The sequence below is a fragment of the Gamsiella multidivaricata genome (assembly GCF_025024155.1).
Source record: "Gamsiella multidivaricata strain RSA 2152 chromosome Unknown BC939scaffold_46, whole genome shotgun sequence".
Taxonomy (NCBI): domain Eukaryota; kingdom Fungi; phylum Mortierellomycota; class Mortierellomycetes; order Mortierellales; family Mortierellaceae; genus Gamsiella; species Gamsiella multidivaricata.
Window position 1 is genome coordinate 287,150 of NW_026251754.1, and position 24,719 is coordinate 311,868.

Here is a 24,719-nt window from a genome sequence, read left to right on the forward strand (position 1 = left end):
TCTTGTGGCGAGGCAGATCGGGACCTTATTGGTGGTGAAGCACTCCTCTGGCCCCGGGGTGGGCCGGTGTCTGACAGTGTGCTTCAAAAACAACCGCGATGTGGAACAGGCCCTCCAGCATCCTATCACCTTCGGGGGTATACAGTTCCCTGCATAATGTAACCATAGCTCTTCAGTCTGCAATACAATATCTTCTTGTCCAGTACTCTCTTGCTCACTCTTTATTCCCGCACTCTAAACACTTCTGATCTATCTCCGTCTGGCTAGATCTCGACAGCGTGATGGTATGGTCCTCCACGAGCTGCAAGGAACTATGGGAGCGAATTTCAATGGAATGGTACAGGATCCCCGTTGAATACTGTCACCAACTCATCAGGAGCATACCTAGGCGGCTCCAGGCTGTCCATAGAGCAATGAGCAAGCACACCAGATACTAGTTTGGGTCGTTATTCATTAAAAAAGTTTTTTTTTTTTTTTTTTTTTTTTTTTTGGCGAGGGTGCAAAACTGTTCCAATGCCGAGCTGTAGTAAAATCATGACAGCACAACAATAATACGCGCTGCCAATACAAAACTTGATAGCAATGTTTAGCAATGCCATTGCTACCTTTGTGTAAAGTTTAGAGTCATTTCGACGAGTAGTTATTGGCGTACAGTTTTGCACCATACTGTATGCCTAGTAGCCTGCAGATGCGATACCAATTGACCAAACAAATGGCGAAGGCAATGCGAGTCGGTTGTACCTATTCCGGATATTAGAAAAACCTGGTTTATAAAGGTACATTCCTATATCCACCGTATTATACCTATAAGAACAATAGTATGACTACTGAGGAGACAAAGGCGCCATGGCGCACCTTATCAGTCTGCCACCTGCTCGCCGATTTCTTGCCTGTCTCTTTACTTCGCTGCTGCAGTCGATTTCCAAAAAAAAAAAAAAAAAAAAAAAAAAAAAACGACAAGGCCATGTTTTTAATCTGGGCAAATAGGCACTTGTTCAAAATCCACGTTGAGATGATCGAGGGTATTCGATCGATGTAAAAAAATACAAAGACAAATGGATGGTGGGTGTTAAAAGAGAAAAATAAGACCAATGGATATTCATAAAGCTTCCTCCTTTTACGGCCGTTCTAAAAAGGGCGCGCGCGATTCCTATCGCTTTAACCCCCCTACATTCCCTGCGACTTCTCCCATCACGACCTCGTGCTACCTTCTCCACCATATCCTGCTGGTATCGTTCCTACTCCTCCTAATCGTCCCTTCCCCTGCCTTGTCATCGCTTCTTTAGCTTCCGCGACGCTTCTCCAACTTCAATGGCGCAATTCCGACCCGCTTCTTCTCCTGGTCAAATACCACATAGTTGTTCTTAATAAACACATCTCCGATGATCATAAATTCCGCGGAACTTGTCTGAATCCCTGAATAGCAGACTCCGGCCTGGCCGGCCTCTTCCCTAATTAGATCCTCAAAAGGGATTCCGAATCGCTTGCCCGAGATCTGGAGCTCCACTTTCCCTTCCGGAAATCGGTCAGCGAGATTGCATGGGAGGGTCCAGGAGTAGTCAGAGGCTTTGGCGTCCGGGATGTGTTGGTGGATCGAGCGGGCGAGGTGCACAGGGACGACCATGAGTGTTGTACCGGTGTCCATGATCCCTTGGATCTTGTTCGGCTTTTTGCGGCTCAGGGAACGGGGCATCATATCGTCGCCCTCGATGTCCTCATTGCTGTCACCGTCCTCGTCTTCATTTACTTCTTCATCGTCGTTGATGTTTTCGAAGGAAGACATGGAGGAAGAGGAGGAGGAAGAGAGGGAAGTGGAAGACGAGGAAGATGAGGAAAGCGAGGACGACGACGACGACGACAACGGGGAAGAGGAAGACAAGGGGGACGAGGAAGAGGAGGCGACGACTTTTCCGTTGACGAGCACGCTCTGAACATCAATTTGCCAGTATTTTGCCTTCGTGACCTTAGTCCACACAATTCTATGCCCCTTCTTGACTCGGCTCATATCCATCCCTCCAAAGATGACCTCTCCGCCGCCCTGCAACTTCTCCTTACCTAGATAGAATGAGAAGATTCCCTTCCGGACGACCTTCTGGTCCATCATATTCTCAAACACGGTCCGGGTTGCCGCGATGTTGGACGAGAGCGTCCCAAAGGCTAGACCCATGATCCCATCGATTTTATCATCGAAGCCCGCAGATTCGTTGGTGACGAGGGCCAGCTGTTGGTTGTGAACGGTGATACCATCGAGGGTGATGAGGTCGTAGCCGAGAATGCCTTCGGCGTGGGATAGATCGCCGTAGGTGATCTTCCAGGGCTTACCGTTCGGAGTGAAGGTACTGGAGGCTGAGGAGTCATAGTGGGTGATGCCCGAGCAGAAGCGGCAGCCTTTTGAAGAGATGATGAATTGAGATGAGCCGGTGTCAAAGTCGATCTGTTCGAGGGGAGAAAGAGTGGAGTCAAAGAATGGAGAGAGAATGATAAGAAAGGAAGGGTTAGTAGTCGGAGTACGAGCGATTGTAGGCAGCCTGGGTACATTCATTACTGCTGCTGCTGCTGCTGCTGCTTTTCTTAGTTTTTTTCCTCACATACTTTGAACGCTTGTGGGGGCTGACCGATCATCACGGTGCCGTAGTACTACAACGACCAACAGAGTAAAAAGTCATTATTCTGAGTGAGTACTTCAGTTAGTAGTCATCGCACTACCCTTCTATTTCACCTTGAGTTCCATAACCTCTTCCGATTCATTGTTCTTGTTCGTCTTTTTTTTTTTTTTTTCTTCTACCTCACGATCGAAGTCATGGTCGACAAGTGGGATCCTCGCCAGATTGGTCGCATTGCCTTCGAGTTGACCACGTTGGTGTCCTTGCGGTCCGTTAGCGCGGTGCCGATGTCGGTGTCGGTGTGATAGACCATACTTGCGGAGGGTATGTGACCACCGCGACACGGTCGACAGCCTGGCGGTGCCGTTGATCTTCTCGATTGGGACCCTAAAAGTACTTTTTAAAATAAAATAAAATAAAAAGGTTCTTGCAGAACATGTTCAGCCCGCTTTCTACGCTTACTTCGTTGTCGCTCAACCGAGTTTTTTTTTTTTTTTTTTTTGGTGTCACGTACTTTAAGATCTCGTTCATAGTCCCTACAACAACAACACCTTCAGCTCCAGTCTCAGCTCCAGCCTCAGCTCCAGATCCAACGCCAAGGACGGTATTCGAAGCTGCTACCAGCAGCACGGCGGCGGTGACGCCGACAAAGTTCCTCATCCTTCTCCTCGCTAAAATATGATCGAGCTTCTGGTTTTTTCCTTGCCTTGTTTAAGGAGGGAGGGTTTTTTTAAGTAAGTGGGTGTGTGTAAAGAGGGCGAACGGGATAATATAAAGTCGAGCGCGTGTTTGTAGAGTTTGTGCTGTGCTATGTGGGGCTGTCCTGATTGGCCAAGTGTAAAAAATACAAAAAAATAAAATACGCGCTGAATGCAAGCAAACAGCGGTAGTCGACTTTGATGGTCCAAGGAGGGATGTGTGCGTGCGTGTGTGTGTGTGTGTGGATGAAGTGGGTCAGAGACAGGACAGACGGATAGAAACCCCCTTTGTGCTTGCAAAAAAACAAGTCTTCTCATATCGTTTATATGTAACAATCGTCGATCGTCGATTTCTCTGTCTAAGCTAGTTCTGCCTTCCGATCTGGCCTAGCCCGTAAAACACCCTGCTTTAACAGCCAACGGCCGTTATATTACATGCTATTATGTTCTATTACAATCCCGCCTATTCCCAAGTGCATTCAGTTCTGATCTCAACGGATACAATCCGCAAAAAAAAAAAAAAAAAAAAAGAGACGTAACTAGACCCTCCTGTGCTTTCCTCCGGTGTCCTGTCCCCCATAGAGACTCGCTCACTTCCAAAACCGCCCACCTGCACCCACAGAATCATCCTCATACCCTTCCTCGCCCTCTCCTCCACCTGCCCCTGATGCACCGCCAAGTCTCTTGCCTCTCTTAGCTCCATCCCAATCGACCTTTGGCCACTTCTCTCGCAACTGCCTCTGCAGCCGCTTGATCGGTCCAGCTCCCCACTGTACGTTCTCCAGTGCTTCCGTCACAAGGCTCACAGTCAGATGCGACGGCGGCTTCTCAACCGTCTCCATCATCTCGTCCCACACTTCCACCATCTTGCGCTGTCGATGGTGTCGTCCCAGCATCGCAAAATACAGCTGGTAGTTCACATCCGATAGCAGTCGAGTCTTTACGCCTCCTTCGCCTGGCGCAAAATGCTTTCGGGGCATCGTCTCCGAGCCAAGTAATTCAAGCTGTCGATCCCGGCCAGCTTCACTCTTGTCTTCATCATCGTCGCCATTGTCACTGCCGTGGCCGTGATCGAGAACACGGTCCGGCATCTCATCGGGAGCACTACCATCAGGAGCAGTATGACCGCTAAATCCATATCTTTGATGGTTGAAATACCCGTCCATGAGTTCAATCCCTCGATCCACCAGCTCCGTCGCCGTAGTGCCAGACGCACAGGCGCCCAACACAATCGATAGCGTAAATTCATTTGGCCGGATCTTCCTACCCCATTCGCCTGCATCGATTTCCCGATACAACTCATACACCCTCTCCGGCTGATTATGCTGCCGATTCGCCCTCATCAGCTCATGCAATACTCCCAGATCAATCATCTCGCCCGTTATACGCTGTCGTCGCGGCAATCTCGGCATCTTTTCCAGGATCGGCAGCCCTTGCTCGCGCCTGCGCTTGTTCCTGACCACGAACCCAACCTGATACTGTATCCTCTCCTTCTCGATCGCCCTCTGCGCAATCATCCCTTCCTGCGTATACCGCTCCGCCGTCTTCAGATGCCCGGTCCGTCCCCAGCCCTTGACAAAACTCGCGCGCACCCGACAATCCTTCACGATCCTAGCCGCCTCCATATCCTTCCACAACTGCTTCGCTAGATCCATGTCCATATGCTCCGCACACGCCTCGAGCATGATCCGGTACGTCACATAATTCGGCTTGGCCTTCTCGGACGAATGCATCTCCCTGTATAGGTAGATCATCCCCGGCAACGGCGACGGCAACGTCGAGAGGTACTGCATCATGATCGTGTACAACTGTGTATCGACCTGCTTCGAATCCCTCGTCATCACTGTGAACAGCTCCAAAACCTTCGACACCTCCTCCTTGACGTACTCCTGAGTCAGCTGCTGCCCATGTCCTCTTCGCGCATGCGTCTGGTTAATCAGCGCCATGAGCACATTCGAGTTGTCGACCACATCCCGCTCCCTCAGCAACTTCTCCACCTCCTTCTTTGCCATCTGCGTTGTCGCCGTCGCCATCGTCGATCTTACAGGCCGCTGCTCCGAATGGACCAACGTGCCCGCCCGACCGAGCTGTCCCAGTATCTCAAGCGCGCCCTCGAAATCTCCACGCTTCGCGCAAGCATACAGCAGGATGGCCTTCATCCGTTCCGAAATCGTCAAGTTCCATTCCTCATGCATCCTCCGAATATACCGTGAGCAAGCCTCCAAGTCACCCGATCGTGCCGCACACAGGATTGCGGCCTTCATGGTCTCCTCCCGTGGAACGAGATCATTCGCGAGCATGTCCTCGATAATCCTGTTGGCGCGAGATTCGTTTCCGGAGATATGACTGAGCGCAAAGAGGAGGTAATCGTACACGGCTACCTCGCGTTTCCAAAAGATATTGTCGGCGTTCATCTTTGACACGATCGCGAGCGTGTCCTTGTAACCGTCCTTTCCAAGCATCGCGTAGTATTCCAGTAATGCCTGTCCAATAGCGGACACGCCAAAATAAAACAAGAGTCAATATCCATTTCATCAAGCTGCATTTCAAGATGTGCACCACGGAAACAAAAAGATAAAACATACAAGGTGCATGTCGACGGTCGTCTTGATCCCGAATTGTGTGGGTATGGTGTCGAGCATGGATCGGATCAAAAACGTGTGACTGAACACCAGGCGTTTCATCAGCCTTGCCAGCCACGTCGCCAACTCCTTCTCCAACATCGTGCTCTTCAATTTGAACGCAGACTCTGTCTCAAGAGTCGTTACTCCCAATTTTGCTGTTGCTGTTGTTTTTGCTGCTGTCTTTACTGTCGGTCCCATCTCCACTTCCTGTGGTCCACAGCCAATTCTACTCTCCTGGTCCTCTGCACTGCTGCTGCCGCTGCCGACGATATTAGTGATGGTGTGGGTGATGCCGGCAGTAGTATCGGAACTGGTGCTGGTGCTGGTGCTGGTGGTTCTGGACTCGCTCATGATCCAAAACCTCCTTGCATTTGCCCAATCCTCCAGGACCGCCAATGCTTCCCTCCAATCCTTCAATTTCGTGTCCGACTTCCTCGCATACGAGTACTGGACCATGGCCCGACTCCTCCCCAGAGCATCCACAAGTGTCGCCAGATACTCCGCATCCTCGGTCTCCTTCAACGTCCTCTTGGCCACATCCTTCAACACACCCTGTCGATGCCATTCTTGCCAGTCGAGTCGTTTCTGAAATACGTGCGCCAACGGCTGCTGTTGCTGTGATTGTGCGGTGGTGGTGCTGTTGCTATCGAGTATCTCGAGCCGTGTGCGATGGAAGAGTTGGACGAGTCGTAATTGGTACCGGAAAAAGACTGGGACTTGATCGGAGGGCAAGGTCCGGTGGCGGAGGTGGAGGTATAAAGGGAGAGCAGATTTGAGGTCTTGGGACTGTAAGGACTGGTGGAGTTGGGTCATGATGGTCTTGGTCGTTCGAGAGGGGCGGCGTTTTTGCTGTGGCGGTTGTGGTAAGGGACTTCCAGCAGGAGATTCGATGGTGTTGCCGCCATGGTGCTTGAGTATGGGCTGTGCAATAGTATTAGTATTAGTAGTAAAAAGCCGCTGTTGTGGGTGGCGGTGGTGCTGATGATGGTGCCTCCTGAGAGTTGCTGTCGATCGTGCAGTTGGTGAAGAACATGATAACGGTCTTGATAGATATTCCTGGGATGAAAGGTGCTTGGAGAGTGCGGATCGCGCGTATGCACGCTGGAAGCACTGGTGCCAGAAGTCGTCTTGATGTTGCGGCGCAAGAGTCGGGGTGGGTATCCGAGGAGGGCAAGGGGGGCGGTGGTTGCTGTGGAGAGTAGTGGTCAGCACGCGCCTGAACGCGGTTGCTCTCATTGCTTGATGGCGCGAGGATCCCTGGGCTCTTTCCTCAGAGGTACGATCGCCACCAAGGGAAGGGAGAGAGAGAAAGAGAAAGAGGAAAAGCCGACGAGGAGGTGTAGGGAGGAAAAGGAGCTGGATGGGGAGGTGGTATAGGAGGAGGAATCTGATCAGTCAAGGAGGGATGCCAGGGACAATGAAGACACGAAGTAGTGGCTTGTGAGGAAACAAAAAAAAACGAAGAGGATCAGGGGCAGGGGATGGTTCTTTGGCGGGAAGTAATAGAGAAAAAAGGAATCCAGCCTGGAGAGCTGATCCCTCACACCTTTATTCCCTTTTTTCACACCCACATCGCCTCCTCCCTATACGCGTTTATTGACATCCTTTCTTCTGCATCCTTGCTCCTCCCTCCTCCTTCTTCCATTCCGTCCTCATCCTCCCTGCTTTCGCATCCTTTTTTGCTTAGCCCATCCTTCTTACGCGCTTCGTGTCCATACCCTATTTATTGTTCATATACCCCCCCTCAACTTAGCTCAACTCAACTCAGCTCAGCTCTCGCCTCTCAAACGACCCACATCGCATGCAGCAACAATCAGGTCCCGTCCTGGACGACGACCTTGTCGAGCTGATCCAGGATGTCGCATCCCAGTTCTCTCAAAAGTCAACTTCAGACGCACAGAGCTTTGAGAAAACAATACACCACATCCGCGAGACCGAGACACTCCGTCGCGAGATGCTCCAAGACGCGCGCTCTCTTCTTCAAAGTAACGTATTGTTTTCTACCGTCTTTTTTTTTTTTTTTTTTTTTCTCTTGGGGTGACCCAAGTGTCAATAGGAAAAACAACAAGTGCTTATGATCCTAACCCAATTACTGCTGGTGGTTATATTTTTTTTTTGTGTGTGTGTGTAAACGTTGTAGAGATGTCAAGGAACCTACAGCTGTCCCGGTCCAAGGGCCAGCGCGAACATGTCGATCCCGAGAGTCTGAACCACGACGAATGGATGGTGAAAATGGACCAAAAGAAATTCTCCGTCGCCAAATCGATCCAGAATCTCGATCAGAATATCGCCTCTCTCGAGGCAGAAGTCCACCAGCTCCGGATGTATTCTCTCGAACTCGACTACAAATCTCCCGGAACCAGTACGAACAATGGAAGGAATCATACCTCCGCCACAGCAGCAGCAGCAGCAGGAGGACTAGGGAGTGACAAGAACTCATCAAGGACAGGAGGAGCAGAAGGCGATATTGACGGGATGCTGGATGAGGATGATGTTCTTGATGACACGGTCCATGCGATGGCAGTGCTGCGGCTGCAGTTGTACAGAGGATTGGGGATCGAGATGCTCGAGAATGAGCTGGGCGTTTACTCGAGGGCGAGGATCCGGTCCCAGAACAGGAACGAGGTCCATCTTGTCAAGTTTGATAAACAGCTCTCACCCTTCTTTGAGACGAACCTCATCTGGGACTTTGCTTCCTAGAAAGCGAAAACGGACGTGGAGGACCCATGTATATCATATATATTGTATACCAAGCAACAATCTATCTATTGCAGGGATGAATAAGAACGAACTTGTAATAATTCTACCTGATTTTTTCTTGCATACTGCGTCTTCGTTAAAAACGCGTCCGTCGTATATTATTATTACTATTATGTTCTTTCTTTCTTTACCTGGCAACCATCTTATGGATACACGCGTTCTTGCCCTTGAACACCCCATCCTCCACAAACAAATTCCGGCGCCGGAATCCCAACGTAATATGCAGCAAAAAGTTGTTTGGATCAAACAACGCAGGATTACCACCCTTCCTCACGAACAGCCCGAACACCTCCTCGCGATACGCGACAACCTCTCGATAGTTCTTCAGGATGATCTGGACCGCCTGCTGAAAGACTTTGTCGGGTTCCGACACCGCCTGCACCCGACCCAGACATTCGATCCCGAACCTCGCACGCTGGAGTCGGTTGTCGGCCGTGGCCAGGGCGTTGAGTTCCTCGATCGTCACGCCGGCGGGGTGGAGGATATTGTCGTATTCTGGAGGGAGGATCACGGTGATGTGGGACTCACCCCGCGAGAGGAGTGTGCCGTTCGAGAGCGAGGCTGTGGAGTTGACGAGGTTGAAGATCGGTTGGATGTATTGGTAGTCCACGTTCAGACCCACCCAATTCGTGAACAAGGCCGTGCCCTTTTTGGAGAGAATGAACATAGTTGTTAATTGGGATAAACAGCCGTTTGGAAAACTTGATAACAAGCGCAAACATCTATTTAGAAGAGACCATATCCTCTGTTGTTGTTGCGTTTGACTTTACATTGTGGGGGATGAAGGGTAAATTGGCGGTGTTGAAGACCTTCTTGTCGATGATAATGGCATCCTTCTTCTTGCTATTTCGGTGATGCTTCTTGTGGTGAGAACCAGCCACAGCAGTCGAAACGACCAGGGCCAACATGACCATCATCGATGCAGCAATACGCATTTTTCTTTTCTCGACAAGGGAAGTGGGAAAGCGGTAAGTGCAAAAAAAAAGGTGAGAAGGGTATAGGGTATAGAAGGTGGAACAATAAACACGATCGACAGAGCAAAGAAAAAGAAAAAGAGGCAATACTTTTTTTATAGTACCGAAAATGATCGAGCAGTGAGTGGAAGAACTGTAGTGCATGCATGTACAGATGAGCCAATTCCTCCTAGGTTCATAAGACGAGGCCTAGGTCCGACAAGAAAGGAAACAAAGAAAAAAAAACGACAGGCGCAGGAATGCCAATGGGGTCTTCTTTTTGCTGAGGAAAAAGACACAATTTAAAAAAGGAGCAGTTGCGCAACCTACATGCAAGGGACCAATGTACACATATCATATACACTAACTGTAGTCGAGCAAGTCCAGCTGGAACTGGCTTCTATATGTTCGCATATCCACAGTTGAGAGCACATTTTCCCGTACCATTGCCTGCTTTGCCAAATACAAACAAGCGATCGTAGAACCCCATGATGAGAAAAAGTTGTCTGGAGGATCTGTCGAGGGAGTGAGAGAACACAACAGAGCGAGCGACGAAGTTGTAGTGCCATGTCCCGGCCATGGTTGCTTCGCCCATATTTGGCAATTTGTGTGCGCCTGCCTACTAGAGCCGGAATGCTGGAATGTGATCCCCCGACCTGCCTTCAGCCAATCACCATCCACAAACACACCACCCATGGTTCTCTTTCGTGGGAACAACAACAAGCGGCAAATCCTCCCTCTTTCTCCCTTCGCTCTACAAAGACTCTTGTTCTTTTTTCATAACTTTACTTTTCTGTCGGTTCTGTTAAGTCGTATTAATATATATTAGTTCTCATTAAGATATAAAGTCGTTTCTACTATTTACATTAGGGTACAAGAAGATGAGGAAAATAAAAATAAAAAAGATATCCATATATACACTATAAAGTTCGCGCTCGCGCTTTTTCTTTGTTTCTTGTTTTTGCTCGTTCTCTGTCGTTAAATCTTCTTCGTCGTCAACCGCTGCATCAACATCTCCAGCTGATGCTGGTGTTCTACCCGCAGTCGCTCCAGAGTCTGCTGCTGTAGCTCATACTGCCGCTCATGTTCCGCCTTAATCTCCGCGATCTGTCGCTCCAGCCTCATCTGTAGCTCCTCATCATCTTGTACATACATCCCATTGCGCTTGGAGACATGTCTCCGGCCGCGGGACAGGGCTTTTGAGGGCGTTCTTGGGATGGTTGTCGGTGATTGGAATTTTGTGGATGGCAATAGTGCTGTTGCTGACGATGATGATGATGACGACGATGCCGATACTGATGGTGGCGGTGGTGAGGAATAAGAAGATACTGGTGGTGGATAATAAGGTGGTGATAGTAATGCAAAAGACGGAGATGCCAGTGTTGAAGAAGATGATGATGAATATGATGCTGGTGGGACGTATGGTGATTTTGATGTCGATGTTGATGCTGGGTTTGTTGCTGTGTTAGAGGATGACAGTAGTGTCGAATGCGATGACGGATAAGCTGATGGACGTGGTCCTCGACGATTCCGCCTGTTGGTCCTGTGCCCATATGACGCTAATATCACATCCACCGGCTCCTCTCCCTGCTGCTTCTGCGAATCCCTCTGCTTCTGTCGCTGTGAAGGCTGAACAATTGAAGTCACCGCCGCCGAGGTAGTCGTTGGTGGTGCCACATACGGCTGGGAATCTGTCTCTGATGAAGGGGTATACACCAGACACTGGGGATTACGGCGGACGCGCTGCTGAGGTTGAGTCGTAGGAGAAGCCTTTGGGTTGATGTAATCCAGCGACGATGCCCGTCGGTTGATATAATCCAAAGCGCTGATCATACTCTCCCGAGGGTAGCTGCCGCTGTCGTCTGCCTCGGGGGACCGTTCGGCTGATCGCCCGGCGGATGCGGACTTTTTGGAGGAACTGTTGTCGCTTAGCTCGATATCATTGCTGTCAGGAACGCTGAGGTCGAGCGGACGGACGACTGTGCGTGGGGGTAACCATGGTGGTTGTCTTGTTGGTGGCGATGTTGAAGATGAAGATGAAGAGGCGTGGGCTGAATAGTGGTTGGAATAGTCGATAACTGCGTGCGGAGATCGGGCAAAAATTAAAGGGCCTGTAATGCCCTTCTCATCCATGATATCCTGCTGCTGCTCCTTCGACGGCTGTTGCGGTGGTGGGTTGAATTGTTGTTTGTTCCAGGGTGCAGTCTGTGTCTTATGAAGGTCGGTCGTATGGTACTCGACTTTGAAAGGTTTGACTTGATGAAGTGCGCTCTCGTTGAGGTTGTCGGCTGGGTCCATCTCGGTATCGGTCAGTCCTTTTTTGGAGGCATTGTAGCGTCTGTAGAAGAAAAGGCCGGCGACAACGAGTACGACAACGACCGCACAGAGAACACCTCCAACGAGAGCTGCAGTGTTGTGTTTAATCGGCGAAGGAGTAGGGTTGTTGAAGAATGGTACTGAATTGGAATTTGGAGGGTTGACTTGGGTGGGAAAAGTGTTATTCGCTGGGCGGGACGCAGCCACGGTCATGGTACTGATAGATGTTGGAGCAGGTGTGCCCCGAACTGTAGTGGATGCCTGAACTCCTGAAAAGCCAGCTGTCAGGCCATCTATACCGGTGGTGGCGGTGGCGGTGGTGGGTTGTGTATTGGGAAGCAAGCCCGTAATCACCACTGTGGTCACGGACATCGCCAGTGAAGAGTATATATGGAGTCCTGAGAGACAAAGAGGGAATTGTGTGCAGAGGAGGATGTAGCTGGAAATGGAGGGAGAGAGGGAAGTCGGTGCAATGGACCGAAGGATAGGGATGGAGGAAGAAGGGGGAGGGGGGAGGGGGGAAAGAACAAAAAGGGTGCAAAAGTGGGAAATGACTCGACGGTTGACAAGAAAAGTGCAGGGTATGCAAACATTCGTCCATCAAGCAAGCATAAACAGTCTGGCGAGTTTGTTGTAAATTTCTTGGCAGCGACAACGACAATAACAACAACAATGAAAAGAGAAGAAAAGAAAAGAAAAGCGACATGGTCGAATGTGTAATGGGTTTGAGGGGGGATTGGACCCCTGTTTGTGTCGGAACAAACCGAGCAAACAATAGGAAATAATATAAAAATATAAACCTGGAGGAAGAGGGGAAGGAGACAAACACAGCACAAATCTTTGAATCTTTGAAAATACCGATGGACAGGTGGGATGGGACGGGCATCGCGCTGTATATTGCGTGCATGCATAGCCTACAAATAATTTCGACGGAGGGAGAGGCGAAGTTCTTTTATCTCATCCAATGTTACACCAGCTCAAACCTCTTACACTGACACCCTGCAATCCTGGCTAAGAGGTCCTACGCACATTTAGATTCCCCATGCGCGCATGCAAGTCCATAGTCCATACCGAACAACGGCAACCCCCTGCGTTTTCATTACAAGCTTCTGTATTAGCATGACATCTCGTTTATATCCAGTTCCACTCTTTGTTTCAGTTGCTGTCGCCACTGCCGCATTACATGTCCGCGCTTGCTCCGACTCATTCAAGCTGAAGTCGGAAGCCTCTTTGCTCCAAGAAAAGATCTACATGATATCAAATATCGTGGGAGGAGTAGGAACATCATTAGACAACGTATCCTTTCGTAGTGCTTTTAAACTGCAGCCCTAAAAATAATCAACCAGTCTGCATAGATCTTCCAAAAAAAAAAAAGCTTACCATTTAACCCGCCACGGCGAGAGAACCCATGCACTACCAACGGTTACCGAGGCTTCATTGGACCGACATCAAAGAGAAAGAGTAGTCCGTTCACACCGAGTTCATACCCGTGCTGTGTGCCATGAATTCGTAAATGTGTCAAAAGTCCTTTGCTCACTTTTCACGAAATTACCGTTTTGTTGTCCAACTCAGTCTGTGTACAACACAGCAAGGAGTTTTTTCTTTATTATTCCACGAATTAGATCGATCCGTAAAAATGGCCTCATACACAGGCGCCTCTTTTTTTTTTTTCTTTTTGAAGATGTCCCCAAACTCGAGCAAGGGTAATCCAAAGCACCACTGACCTATGTGCCGGACGATTTATATTGTTGTAAACCAAAAGAAGGAATACATCTCTATCTCTTGCTACAATACCATTCTTAATCTCATGACTTACCCCTGGCCGCTGCTGTTATCGCGACCTGTTCATGGAGTAACAGACGTCGCTGCTATGCTTCGAGCATCTGTACGGTATATATCCCTTGATGAATACCTCTGCGGCCTTCGGTCCACAAGTCTTAGTCGATGCAGATATACAAATCGCCTGCGTAGCTTGTAGTAGTGCTGTTTATTGGCTAGAGAAAGGCTATGAGTGACGCAGAGTACTTCAGCCACGTTTTTTCCGCAAAAGTAAGTAAGGTAATATGGCAAAGCGAATGCTGTGGTTAATTTCGAAAACGACACCACGAGCGTGTCCATTTCCTGCATGAACACATACACTTTTATGCTGCAAGCTGTGTCAGATTCAAATGGTATAGAGAGTAAGAATCGCGCGAACGTGGGTCTGGTCCGAATGTCGCACATTGCAGACGATGAGAACCGGTCCGTTCTCCTGTGTTCACCTACTCCCACGTCCTCGCCACAACTTCCAAAAAAAAAAAAGCATTGGGTGGCTCAGAGTGAGAATAACAGCGTGTCCTGTTGCGCGTAATGGCGCTGGTGAGGCAAGTAGAAGAGTGCGATAATAAGAAGAGTCTCACCTGGTCGGGATAGATGTAGTAGAGCTGAAACTTCTGAAGCACACTTTTTGTGCCACCAATTTTGCTGCCCCTGGCCGACAGGCGCTGTTCGGATGCACCCTTCCTTCTTTGGATCAGTCCATCTTATATATCCACCTATACGCACCCATCGAATAAATTACATGAGACATTACATGGCAGAGGACGAAAGGGGACGCTGGCTGAGTTGCTTGCATCCTTGATTGCTCTGCTTTACAGTACACGGCCCTACGCAATTGAACGGCGGGAACCTTGAAACCGAACAATTGAAGATTGTGGGGAAAGGTGGGGTAATCGTCAGAATATGTATCCGGGGGCATGATATACTTCCGAGGGTACTCGCTCACCCGTTCACTCGAGTTTGGCGGCAAAGTGGACTCTTTATTTTGAGTTTGCTCCAGGAGAATGAGAGGATCCAAGTGAATCAGTTCCAGTCGCACTCCCGGAAACGACAGTGGGGAGACTTGGAGTCTGCCTCAGAGTGCACATGTGGATCAGGGCTGTGTCCCCTTGCCTTTGTTCTCCGCACTAAGCTCCAGATTGACCCTGCTTCGATGGGTTCAGTGGCCACTTAATGGACCAAGGACGTCCGATACACCCACTTTTTTGTAAAGGGCCCCACTTTTTCGGCCATCTCGGACTAAACCTTACTTCAGCCTTGCACACCTTATTTTCCACTTCCTACCCCCCCTGGACCATCGTCCTCTTCTCTTCTCACTCCTCTCCACTCGACCACTCTCTTCTTCCCTTCGGCATACCCTCGATTTATTCATCCGCTCATTCATTTCTCCATTCATTCCACATTCATCTCACAATTACAGCATGTCCCTGTTTGTACGGCCAAGGCACATCACATCCCTCGCAAGAGCCCACCTCCCATGGTCACCCAGTCGACATTCCACCGCATTCGCCTCTGCGATCACACTCCGCAGCTATCGATACTTTTCCTTGCCAGCCCTTGCAACCGAGGAAGAGAACCCCGACACCAGCACAGTCAGCCAACCACTACCAGAACAACAACAACAACAACAACAACAACAGCAGCAGCAGCAGACCATTAGGAGCAAAGTGCAGGTAAACGCACTACGGATCTATCTTTCTTTTTCATGTTGCAGTCTTTCTTGTTCTTTTACGTTTTCTCTAATGAGTCGAGTCTTGCTTGCTTTGCATTGTAATGTCCTTGCTGCTTAAAAAAAAACAGGCAAAAATTGCCGCCATAGATCAAGAACGACCTTTCTCCGCCGTCCTGACGGATAACTTTTCAAGGCAACATACCTATCTCCGGATCTCACTTACAGAAAAATGCAACCTTCGATGTAAGTCTCACTTCTCTCCGGACCCTCGTTTCATTCAAGGCCCACCTAAACATGGAGCCCAAACGGAAGCGGTGGGAAATCTCAAACTGCGTAGTCGTTTCTTGCGCCTCTTGATGAATAAACTCAAAAAAAAAAAAAAAAAAAAGCCCCACCCCCTTTCTCACCGCGCTTTTGTTCTCTTGTTGTTACGTATTATAGGTACATACTGCATGCCCGCCGAGGGAATAGATCTGTCACCCAAGGACGATATTCTGACCACGCCCGAGATCATTCGTCTTGCTCGCTTGTTCGTCAAAGAGGGAGTGACCAAGATTCGACTCACTGGAGGTGAACCCACCGTGAGAAAGGATATTAATGAACTCGTTGGTATGTAGGCCCGCATCCATCTGTCGTTACCCTTTTCTGTTCAGTCAGAAATACTCATAGTCCTTGCTTCGCGCCCAAAGAGGATTGGATGACTCGTGCATTTTGTCCTTTTGTCGATCGCACACTTACCTTTTATTGTTATTATTATTATCATTTGCTTCAACATAGAACAACTGGGTGAGCTGCAACCATTGGGACTCAAGACCATTGCGATGACATCTAATGGCATCGCACTCAAGCGCAAGCTGCCATCGCTGGTCTCGAGCGGCTTGAACCTACTCAACCTCAGTCTGGATACCCTGGATCGGTTCAAATTCGAGCTGATGACCCGTAGAAAGGGGTTTGAGAGAGTCATAGAGACGATCGATGATGCCCTGGCCCTGGGACTGGAGCCCGTCAAGGTCAACTGTGTGGTCATGCGTGGGACGAATGACAAGGAGGTACTGGACTTTGTGGAGTTCACACGGAACAAGAAGGTCGATGTCCGGTTCATCGAATACATGCCCTTTGGAGGTAGCGGACCAAATTTTCCGACCAAGTGCAACATGGGTTTGATACATTAATAAGAAATGCATGTACTAACCCATATATCTTTTTTTTTGTGTATGTGTGTCTATGTGTGTGTCTTGTTGAAACAGGTAACAAGTGGAAAGAGAATAAGCTGGTACCATATCAGGAGCTGATCGACAATATCCAGACTGTCCATCCGACGTTCAAAAAGCTGATTGATGACCCGAATGACACGTCCAAAGCATACCACGTCCCAGGATTTGCGGGGCAGGTTGGGTTCATTACCTCGATGTCGGATCATTTCTGTGGGACCTGTAACCGTCTTCGGATCACAGCGGACGGGAATTTGAAGGTGTGCTTGTTCGGGAACACGGAAGTGTCGTTAAGGGATATGATGCGCCAGGGCAAGACGGATGAGGAGCTGAGGGAGGTGATTGAATTGGCGGTGAAGAACAAGAAGAAGCAGCATGCGGGTATGTCGAACCTTGTTCATATGAAGAACCGGCCCATGATTTTGATCGGTGGATGAAAAAAAAAAAAAAAAAAAAAAAAAAAAAAAAAGCGCAAACAGACTATTTGTGAGCGAGAAAGCAAAGGGAGAGCAAGGTGAGAGAACCCCCGGCTTTCTTGATAAATAAAAGAATGTATTATATATCCAAGAACAATGTTCTTCACATCGCTTGTTTGTTCGTATGTTTGAAAATGGGGTGGAAGCATGGAAACAAAGCTGATAGTTCACAAGGGCTATGGACAACCTTTAAAATTAAATCTACGGCCTTGATCCCCAACCCAGGATGTGCAACGTCGCGGCGACCTTGTTATTCCTTTGTTTAAAGACAGAACCGGAAGCACTAACCTTTGGATTACTCATGGTTGACGTGCTCATCTGAACGCGACAGGATGATTATGGACGATACCATAAGTCCAACCTGGGCGGCTGTTCAAAAAAAGGAATAAAAGATAGTTTTTTGATGTATCACTTTTTTTCCTTTTTCCTCTTCTAGCCACATTCGCTGTGCAAGTGCACTCTCTGCATGAATATACAGGCTGAGCCTTGGTCGTTCCTTAAATAGTGACGCGTCCTGCTGTGCTTTTCTCTGCCTTGGCTCACGTCGAAATCGCTTGAGTACTTGGTGGGTTACTACTGCTTCCTTCATTCCCTTTTTTTTCGACGGTGCTTCTTGCGCGTTTCTCTTTGTTTCCCTTTTTTTCCGTGAGAAAGCCGTGAGTTATATTTATGGCAATCCAAATCCAGGTGCTGCGGTTCCTTCATAGTTGTTTGATAAACCTATTTAATGCACCACTACAACCACAAACCATCAAAACAACTCCCTCATAGTCTTCATCAACTCAAGAACAAAAAAAAAAAACACGCCTCTTCTCACTCTCTCGCACTCTCTCAGACACTCTTTTTTCTCTTTGATCCAAGCAGGCGCATAACCAGTATGGATACTCTAATAACGATCCTCTTCTCACTCGCACTCATCCTCCTGGCCCGGGTTTTCGATGCCATTGGCTCATCACACTTCCCACACCTTGAAAAATATGAAGCCCTCCCATCCACTCTTTTCCCAAGCCCCTCCTCCCCTTCCCGTTCCCGTTCCCCGTCCCCTTCTTACGCATTGGTCCCTTCGGGTTTGAGTTCCAGCACCACATTTATGGAGATGGACATGTCAGAGATTCATTACCACGGCTCACTCATGTCATTCGATGACGATCTAGGGGTCCAGGCCCAGATCCAAGACTTGCAAAAGATCGGAAGGCGGTTTTCTACAGTGCCACTGTCGGCGGCGTCGTCGTTAGAGAAGTTCGTGCGGGCGATGCGGTTGACGGTGGTATGGGAAGATGGGCATTGGTGTGCACTCGAGGGAAGGACACTGTATACCTTGAGGGCCGTTGGGTGGAGGGGACGGGTGTGTGTGAGTGTCCTGGATGGCGGCGATGATGTTTAGCTATTTGGAAGAAGGACTAGTTACAAAAAAAAAAAAAAAAAAAAGCGAGACCTATGAACACACATCCCAGCCTCTCTCTAAATGATGGATGCGTAGTTTAGAAAGAAGCGTTTTTTCTCTGCTTTTTACTTTCTTGGATGAGCGATAAAGTGTCAAGAGACGGGGGAGGCACCTACTTCCTACCTTCTGTCTGGGGATGTAGCGTCAACTCCTCTTTTGTTGCTTTTTTTCTTTGCTAGTCTATGCAGCATGCAATCATGCAGCCTTCGCCATTTGTCTGTTTATCTGTCCGTCTGGTAAACACGCTACTTTGCCTCTCGAGCTCTGCAGGTCCGAGCCTCCCCCTTCCTTCCTTCGCCATTTTTCTCATTCAACCTTTTCTTTTTTTCCCTTTTTTTTCTTCTTCTTTCTTCCTTCCATATCTCGCTTTTCTCATACCTCCTTCCCCTCCTTTCCTTTCCTCTTCCCCCCTTCATAAACAGCTTGTGCACCATACGTTGTCATGGCCAGATCAGGTGTTCCCGGACGCAGTGGACTTCAGTCTTATAGATATGATTACCGTGAAATGAGCCTTGAAGAAGGTCTGCGCGAACCTCTTCTACCGTCGCTCGAGAGAAGTAAGTGAGCTCTTGTAGTGTAAGAAACCAAAAACTTCGATCGCTCGTTCGTTCGTTCGCTTCTAATTATTTTCAACCACCTAGTGTACTCGGCCCCGATAGGAACAAACGCCTCTCCTATTTATCATCCCCTGAAGAAGAAGAAGAGGACGTGTCTTTCGGTCCGGGTCTTGGTACTCTGTCTCGTCCTCGGAGGCCTGTACTATGGGCTTTCAGCCCTAAGACACCACTGTAAGCTTAAAAAAAAAGCACGCGTCTATGCTCTGTATACACTGCCTCTTCAAATTTCCTGGCAATTGCTATGCTGTATTTTTTTTATTACCCCCCCCCCCCTTGAAGGCCCTTGCAATTGTTTGACAATGCGCCTTTTTTGTTTTCCTTCTCCTTCGTGCAAGATGCCGATCCTACTCTGGAGACACACCAAGAGAATGGTGCGGTTATTCCCGAGAAAGGGACTCGACACCCTGTCCCGAAGATACCATTGAATCCTGTGGAGGACACTCCAATGGGCGAGACCTCAACTTGGTCAGAGAGTGGTGTTCTTCATGCTGGAGACGAAGACGAGTCGGATCAACAGATCTTTCGTGATGATCTTGTTCCAAGCATTTTATCAGGCCAGGTGTTGCCTCCAAAAAAACCGTCGGGTGACGATGACAAGAATAGGAACAAGGACGATGACGATGACAATGATAAGGACAAGGACAAGGATGGCGGAAAGCTGATTGATAGGATCAAAGCCTCTCTGGACGAGCTCTTGGAATGGATCGGGACGACTTTTGCGGAACCCTTTGTCTGGATTAAAACGACCTTTGATCAATCCTGGACTTGGGCAAAAGTGAACGGCCAGGACCTTTGGACGACCGTGAAGCCTTACCTAGGCCCAACTTGGTCCGTAGGTATGTATGCGGTCGTGGGAGGAGCCATTGGCGCGGTGGCCTTACCCTCGGCCATAGCATTGTTCCCCTGTGTTCTCGGATTCGGCGTCGAAGGGATTTATGCGGGGTCGTGCGCGGCAACGTGTATGGCCTGTCATGGAGGGTACACCCCCGGAGGTGGGTTCGTGGCGACAATGCAGGCCTTGGGGGCAGTGCCGACCCTTGCTTTTAATCCGTTTACGGTTATAACTGGGGCGGTGGTCGGGGTGATTGCAGGAGGATATTACGCAGTGATGTTTGAAGAGGTTTGGCCGTCCATGAATGTATAAATGTATAGTTTGTGAGTCGAAAATAAAAAAAATTGGCCACGATGGCCATGGAAATCACACCGTGTCACCTTGTCCACAATTGTAGACATGGACATGAATTCACTTGCGATAACTTTTGCACTTGAACGTCAATGTCGATGCGTCCAGAGCATTTCGCCATCGGTAACATTTTTTTTGTTCCTGATCCCTGAATTTCCTTGTTTTAGGACGGTATGAGGTCAGTGGTGGTGCCTGGCGTCAACTTTTTTTGCGTTTTTGCACGGAACCACCCCCGGGGGATTGTCTTGAGTATCATTTACTTGGTGACCCTTCACGCATTTGGCAGGCCTCAGATCCCATGCGGACGAAATCGCTAATTACAAATGGAGTGGATGCACATGAATATTAGCGCACACCAGTGTAACAGTAGTTGACTTAATTAGGAGCCCTGGTGTCAACAATATCATCGAAACAGCCTCAGGATAGCGTCAGGAAGATAATAAAGTCTAGACACCATCGCGACAACCCCAGTGTCACATATATAAGGATAACTCATCGGCGTCCTGAATACGTTATCGGCTTCCATCCCTTCTAAAAAGTACTATTGTGTTTACAACCAGACAGATCTTGGCTTGATCATCATCATCATCTTGATTACTCTAAACACGAGGATCACTCGTTTTCAGAGCGTTCTCCAGGGCTTAGGATCCTTGCAGTGCCAGTAGCAAGATGCTCAGACGTCCAGTTCTCGAGAAAATCATGACAGATGGGTCTTTTTTTTTTTTTTTGAAAGCCGACCGTTATTCAACCCCACACATTCCACCAATCGAAATATTGTATGAATGCCGATACCGGTCAACGGTCCTTCTAGGTATAATATGAGCACACACGCATGGTGAATGATAGTATGTTTATTCCGCAATATGTACGATTGTGTTCAATATGGAAACCCTGAGAGTAGCGATTTTCCGCCATTCACTCCAGATGAGTTGTCTTCACTAGCCTTCCTGTTGCTTTTCGTCGCGAAAGCTAGTCAGGAACTGTGGAACTTTTGACCTTGGTTGCCAACGCTCTCTTTTTCGTAGGCGTGAAAAGACTCGGGGTTGTCAGTTGCAGCGAAGGTGAGCTAGAAGGAGTATGCACTCTATCCAGTGCTCTCTGCAGTAAGATCTCCTCCGCAAACTCTACCATATGAACCTAAAAATACAAGAGCAAGGGCTACATTAGAAACCGAACCCACGTGTGTAGGTAAAATAAACTGTGCTCACCTTGTACCGGAACAGAGTCAGCAAGGAAGGGCCTGACAGGAACTCGTCCATCTCAAACTTGTTCGATGGCAGACAGATCTTGCCCAGGGTTGTGGATGCCCCGTAAATGTCTTGGATTGCACGCATACCGTAAATCTTGCCGCAAAGACCATGGGCATCAATGTACACCAATGTGTTCTTTGATCTTGAGCGCGCAAGGATGCTGCGGTTGATTCGTACAACCTTCTTGGACTGCTGTCTATATAAGGCACGATCTGCCACTATTAAAAGGGCATATCGTTTTTCACAGACTTATCGTCCCATATACTTCTCACTGCCCAGGAAATAAAGATCCCTCTCTTGTCTCGTTGACATATTGTCTGTAAGTAGATATAAGGGTAAAACATTGCAGTGAATAATACTGAAAAGCCACGTATGACATGTAGTTGGAGTCTATGTTAAGATTCTTTTTTTTTTTAAGTGAGTTGGTGCTGTGCAACTATCCGGAGTGCGTTGGTGCGCATAGATCGCGCCAGCATTATGTCATCGGGGGGGCCGGAAGGACAAGGATTATAGATTGGATTCTGTGATGCTTTATGTAGCTGAGTATGAGTCAAGGAGACAAAAGAGCGTTGTTGTTTATTATGCTCCCGGTAGGGGTTTTTATAGCCCCGATCTGGGGCTTGGAGTATTAGATAGCTTAATAGTCTCATGAATAAAAAAGGAAGTGGCCTAAATATGAAGGTTCACTCCCAGTACAGTCCTAATTTGGGGTCTGGACGGAACAGACTGCTTTACAGTGGAGCTCGCATCTTTATCAGCCAAGATTGATCTCAGTACAGCATTTGCGGACTCCTTTCGCGCTTGGGCTAGCTCCCGGTCCATCATAGACGACATAGGGTGGCGAAGACCTTGTGCACTAGTCGAGGCGTCGCCGGAAATCAGAGAGGCTGCCGTGGGAGTGGGAGTACGTAGATGACTCTGACTTTATCTTTGCTCTCCAGCTCGGTTGCTTTTCCTCTTTGAAGATCGCAGTGGGGATGTTGTCGCGTGCCACGACACGATCGATCGATACTTGGCAAGTGATCGGTCGACTGTTGGCAACGCGTACGACCGTTACACGAAGGCAATGAGAAACATATATATATCCCGTAGTTCTGTATCTTTTATTCCTTATCTAGCAACTTCAATATATCTACGCTTTCTTGACCCTGTTTCCCAAACTGCATCTCCTCCCCCTTGTTCTGTCCTGCCACGCTTAAGAAGGTCATCTTGACTCTGAATAAGCATAGGTTCGTGACAGATGTTGTTACTGTTGATAGTGCTGGTGCTGGTGCTGGTGCTGGTGCCGATGCTGATGTTGATACTGATACTGATACTGATACTGATACTGAGGCTGAGGCTGAGGCTGAGGCTGAGGCTGGTGCTGATGCTGGTGCCGGTGTTGTGGTGTAGTAAATGAGAATCAGTTGGTTGTTCTTGCAAAGTTAATATTAGATCGCGGGGAAGAGCACCGCCCCCAGAATAAAAGAACAAACGGTCTGGTACCTGAACCAGAGTCATCTTTCCACCTAAATCTTTTGTATCACACATTGTATTCGTCCAGATTGCCTGGATAACACCGCATCAACGACAGGTGGTACTCGATCTCGGAAAAAACGATCGACCTCCAGTTCGACTCAGCAGGAACGTCCAAGAAAATTGGCCAAAGAACTTTAACATTTTGTGTGTACGGTCACGCACACCCACGTGATGATTACATTCTATTTCTCCTTACGTAGTTCTCGTTTTAAAAAGCAACATTCATTGGCCCAAAATTACGCAATTTCTCTTCCTCTCCTCATCATCTGCCATGGCTGCACCATCCATGCCCTCCGAAGCCATGATCTTCTATGACATTGCTATGCGCCCACCAATTGCTTCTACCTGCTGCGGACCGAACCCCTGGAAGTCCCGATTGGCGCTTAACTTTAAAAATATTGCTTATTCTACCACATGGGTTCCTCTTCCCGACATTGCTCAAGTTCGTTGCGCTCTCGGTGTGGACGCCTGTCGCAAGTTTGGCGATGGCACGAACTTCTATACACTCCCCATTCTGATTGATTCCAATACAAACTTCAAAATCGGGGACTCCTTCGATATTGCCGTCTATTTGCAAACCAAGTATCCGAACTCGGGCTCAGGCAATTTGTTTCCCCCTCAAAAACTCGATTTCGTCTTCAACCACGATCTTGCACTACTTGCGCCACTGTCAGAGCGGAAAGAGAGTGAACATGACGAGTACTCCCGATTCAATACATACGTCGATGCGGCATTCAGCGCTCATGTTCCTCTTATGGCACATAACCTCCCCTTTGATCCAGCCACCGCTGAAGCTAGCAAGGCCGAATTTATTCGGCGCGCTGGCGTAAAATCTTGGGACGATTTCGAGGTTAAGGGGGAAAAGCGAGAGAAGCTAAAAGAGTCTCCGTCTCATGCTGGGTGACCTTGGCAAGCTATTTTTGAGGGACACCAGTGGGCCTTTCTTATTGGGTGAGCAGGCCAGCTATGCCGATCTAATCGTCGGCGGGTGGCTACGCATGATGCGCGCCACTCTCCCAGAGAATGAGTGGGAGGAGGCGAGGGGCTGGCATGGAGGTATCTTTGGACGTTTACATGATAGTCTGGAGAAGTATGCGGAAGTTAAGTAGGAGGCAACAGTAGTCATATACGTAGTATATATATCCGTGCACAGCAATATTATTAAAGGAGTTCTTGTTTCCACTCCTCGTCTTGTTACAATATGCCACGCTTTAAAGCTGGCGGTGACCCCAGAACTGTGACGCGGTTGAGCGAGGAAGGTGTGGATATCAAGAGTCGAGTCAATCACGGACCAAGATCAGGAGTAAGTTGACAAGACTTACGAGTCGTGGGGGGAGCTCGAATGTTCGACAGTCCTGGAAAAAATACATTCACGGAGTGAAGGATTATAACATTCTCATTCCTTTTCTCCATCCACATCTCATTAACCCTCTGCATAATTCATACTAGACATTCCTCTCCTTCACAGCATCATTCATAGTCGGTTACAATGAAAAATAAAATTTGTCATCGTTATGAAACTGCTTTCCAGAATGAATTTGCTCATTTCATCCTTTTTTTTCCATGTTCGTTCTTT

At 48.5% G+C, this 24,719-nt stretch overlaps 12 protein-coding genes across 12 annotated transcripts; 6 read left to right on the forward strand and 6 right to left on the reverse strand.

Moving 5' to 3' along the window:
* Positions 1 to 924: 924 nt before the first annotated feature.
* Positions 925 to 2,588, reverse strand: BC939DRAFT_456264 (aspartic peptidase domain-containing protein). Its single transcript, XM_051556301.1, has one exon. The coding sequence runs from the start codon at positions 2,540 to 2,542 to the stop codon at positions 1,283 to 1,285; it is 1,260 nt and encodes a 419-aa protein (XP_051410733.1). The 5' UTR covers positions 2,543 to 2,588; the 3' UTR covers positions 925 to 1,282.
* BC939DRAFT_456265 (uncharacterized protein) lies at positions 2,482 to 3,617 on the reverse strand. Its single transcript, XM_051556302.1, has 3 exons — positions 3,118 to 3,617; positions 2,799 to 2,999; positions 2,482 to 2,674 (listed from the first exon to the last, which is right to left on the reverse strand). The coding sequence occupies exons 1-3, from the start codon at positions 3,261 to 3,263 to the stop codon at positions 2,638 to 2,640; spliced, it is 384 nt and encodes a 127-aa protein (XP_051410734.1). The 5' UTR covers positions 3,264 to 3,617; the 3' UTR covers positions 2,482 to 2,637.
* Positions 3,618 to 3,847: 230 nt separating this feature from the next.
* BC939DRAFT_210870 (uncharacterized protein) lies at positions 3,848 to 5,820 on the reverse strand. Its single transcript, XM_051550702.1, has one exon. The coding sequence runs from the start codon at positions 5,761 to 5,763 to the stop codon at positions 3,892 to 3,894; it is 1,872 nt and encodes a 623-aa protein (XP_051410735.1). The 5' UTR covers positions 5,764 to 5,820; the 3' UTR covers positions 3,848 to 3,891.
* A 1,617-nt stretch (positions 5,821 to 7,437) lies between these two features.
* Positions 7,438 to 8,772, forward strand: BC939DRAFT_456268 (Spc24 subunit of Ndc80-domain-containing protein). Its single transcript, XM_051556303.1, has 2 exons — positions 7,438 to 7,910; positions 8,066 to 8,772. The coding sequence occupies exons 1-2, from the start codon at positions 7,727 to 7,729 to the stop codon at positions 8,623 to 8,625; spliced, it is 744 nt and encodes a 247-aa protein (XP_051410736.1). The 5' UTR covers positions 7,438 to 7,726; the 3' UTR covers positions 8,626 to 8,772.
* Positions 8,773 to 8,812: 40 nt separating this feature from the next.
* On the reverse strand, positions 8,813 to 9,620 carry BC939DRAFT_530175 (uncharacterized protein; the record flags this gene model as incomplete). The annotated part of the gene is made up of 2 exons (XM_051561557.1): positions 8,813 to 9,331; positions 9,456 to 9,620. The coding sequence occupies 2 exons, from the start codon at positions 9,618 to 9,620 to the stop codon at positions 8,813 to 8,815; spliced, it is 684 nt and encodes a 227-aa protein (XP_051410737.1).
* An 865-nt stretch (positions 9,621 to 10,485) lies between these two features.
* On the reverse strand, positions 10,486 to 11,975 carry BC939DRAFT_456269 (uncharacterized protein; the record flags this gene model as incomplete). Its single annotated transcript, XM_051556304.1, is given in 2 exon segments — positions 10,486 to 10,664; positions 10,677 to 11,975. Coding segments are annotated over 2 exon segments (1,347 nt in total), but the record flags the coding sequence as incomplete, so codon positions are not given.
* Positions 11,976 to 14,852: 2,877 nt separating this feature from the next.
* BC939DRAFT_210893 (uncharacterized protein) lies at positions 14,853 to 15,727 on the forward strand. Its single transcript, XM_051550703.1, has 2 exons — positions 14,853 to 15,445; positions 15,573 to 15,727. Exons 1-2 carry the CDS (start codon positions 14,946 to 14,948, stop codon positions 15,589 to 15,591), a joined length of 519 nt encoding a protein of 172 aa, XP_051410739.1. The 5' UTR covers positions 14,853 to 14,945; the 3' UTR covers positions 15,592 to 15,727.
* On the forward strand, positions 15,573 to 17,092 carry BC939DRAFT_384712 (uncharacterized protein; the record flags this gene model as incomplete). Its single annotated transcript, XM_051551793.1, has 4 exons — positions 15,573 to 15,687; positions 15,886 to 16,053; positions 16,222 to 16,566; positions 16,692 to 17,092. Coding segments are annotated over 4 exons (1,029 nt in total), but the record flags the coding sequence as incomplete, so codon positions are not given.
* Positions 17,093 to 17,707: 615 nt separating this feature from the next.
* On the forward strand, positions 17,708 to 18,553 carry BC939DRAFT_456275 (uncharacterized protein). Its single transcript, XM_051556305.1, has one exon. It carries the CDS (start codon positions 18,009 to 18,011, stop codon positions 18,513 to 18,515), a length of 507 nt encoding a protein of 168 aa, XP_051410741.1. The 5' UTR covers positions 17,708 to 18,008; the 3' UTR covers positions 18,516 to 18,553.
* Positions 18,554 to 18,851: 298 nt separating this feature from the next.
* On the forward strand, positions 18,852 to 20,393 carry BC939DRAFT_456276 (uncharacterized protein). The gene is made up of 3 exons (XM_051556306.1): positions 18,852 to 19,132; positions 19,217 to 19,363; positions 19,528 to 20,393. Exons 1-3 carry the CDS (start codon positions 19,018 to 19,020, stop codon positions 20,334 to 20,336), a joined length of 1,071 nt encoding a protein of 356 aa, XP_051410742.1. The 5' UTR covers positions 18,852 to 19,017; the 3' UTR covers positions 20,337 to 20,393.
* Positions 20,394 to 21,344: 951 nt separating this feature from the next.
* On the reverse strand, positions 21,345 to 23,125 carry BC939DRAFT_504558 (uncharacterized protein; the record flags this gene model as incomplete). The annotated part of the gene is made up of 4 exons (XM_051560541.1): positions 21,345 to 21,512; positions 21,584 to 21,843; positions 22,773 to 23,040; positions 23,111 to 23,125. The coding sequence occupies 4 exons, from the start codon at positions 23,123 to 23,125 to the stop codon at positions 21,345 to 21,347; spliced, it is 711 nt and encodes a 236-aa protein (XP_051410743.1).
* Positions 23,126 to 23,375: 250 nt separating this feature from the next.
* BC939DRAFT_456278 (uncharacterized protein) lies at positions 23,376 to 24,380 on the forward strand. Its single transcript, XM_051556307.1, has one exon. The coding sequence runs from the start codon at positions 23,415 to 23,417 to the stop codon at positions 24,045 to 24,047; it is 633 nt and encodes a 210-aa protein (XP_051410744.1). The 5' UTR covers positions 23,376 to 23,414; the 3' UTR covers positions 24,048 to 24,380.
* The last annotated feature ends 339 nt before the right edge of the window (positions 24,381 to 24,719 follow it).

Coding starts and splice junctions, on each gene's coding strand:
- BC939DRAFT_456264 (XM_051556301.1), bottom strand. CDS start 2,542: ATGAATGTACCCAGGCTGCCTACAATCGCTCGTACTCCGACTACTAAC.
- BC939DRAFT_456265 (XM_051556302.1), bottom strand. CDS start 3,263: ATGAGGAACTTTGTCGGCGTCACCGCCGCCGTGCTGCTGGTAGCAGCT. Junction 3,000..3,117: donor ACTATGAACGAGATCTTAAA/GTACGTGACACC, acceptor TATTTTAAAAAG/TACTTTTAGGGTCCCAATCG. Junction 2,675..2,798: donor ATCCCACTTGTCGACCATGA/CTTCGATCGTGA, acceptor TGAAGTACTCAC/TCAGAATAATGACTTTTTAC.
- BC939DRAFT_210870 (XM_051550702.1), bottom strand. CDS start 5,763: ATGCTTGGAAAGGACGGTTACAAGGACACGCTCGCGATCGTGTCAAAG.
- BC939DRAFT_456268 (XM_051556303.1), top strand. CDS start 7,727: ATGCAGCAACAATCAGGTCCCGTCCTGGACGACGACCTTGTCGAGCTG. Junction 7,911..8,065: donor CGCGCGCTCTCTTCTTCAAA/GTAACGTATTGT, acceptor TAAACGTTGTAG/AGATGTCAAGGAACCTACAG.
- BC939DRAFT_210893 (XM_051550703.1), top strand. CDS start 14,946: ATGGACCAAGGACGTCCGATACACCCACTTTTTTGTAAAGGGCCCCAC.
- BC939DRAFT_456275 (XM_051556305.1), top strand. CDS start 18,009: ATGGATACTCTAATAACGATCCTCTTCTCACTCGCACTCATCCTCCTG.
- BC939DRAFT_456276 (XM_051556306.1), top strand. CDS start 19,018: ATGGCCAGATCAGGTGTTCCCGGACGCAGTGGACTTCAGTCTTATAGA. Junction 19,133..19,216: donor TCTACCGTCGCTCGAGAGAA/GTAAGTGAGCTC, acceptor TCAACCACCTAG/TGTACTCGGCCCCGATAGGA. Junction 19,364..19,527: donor TTCAGCCCTAAGACACCACT/GTAAGCTTAAAA, acceptor CCTTCGTGCAAG/ATGCCGATCCTACTCTGGAG.
- BC939DRAFT_456278 (XM_051556307.1), top strand. CDS start 23,415: ATGGCTGCACCATCCATGCCCTCCGAAGCCATGATCTTCTATGACATT.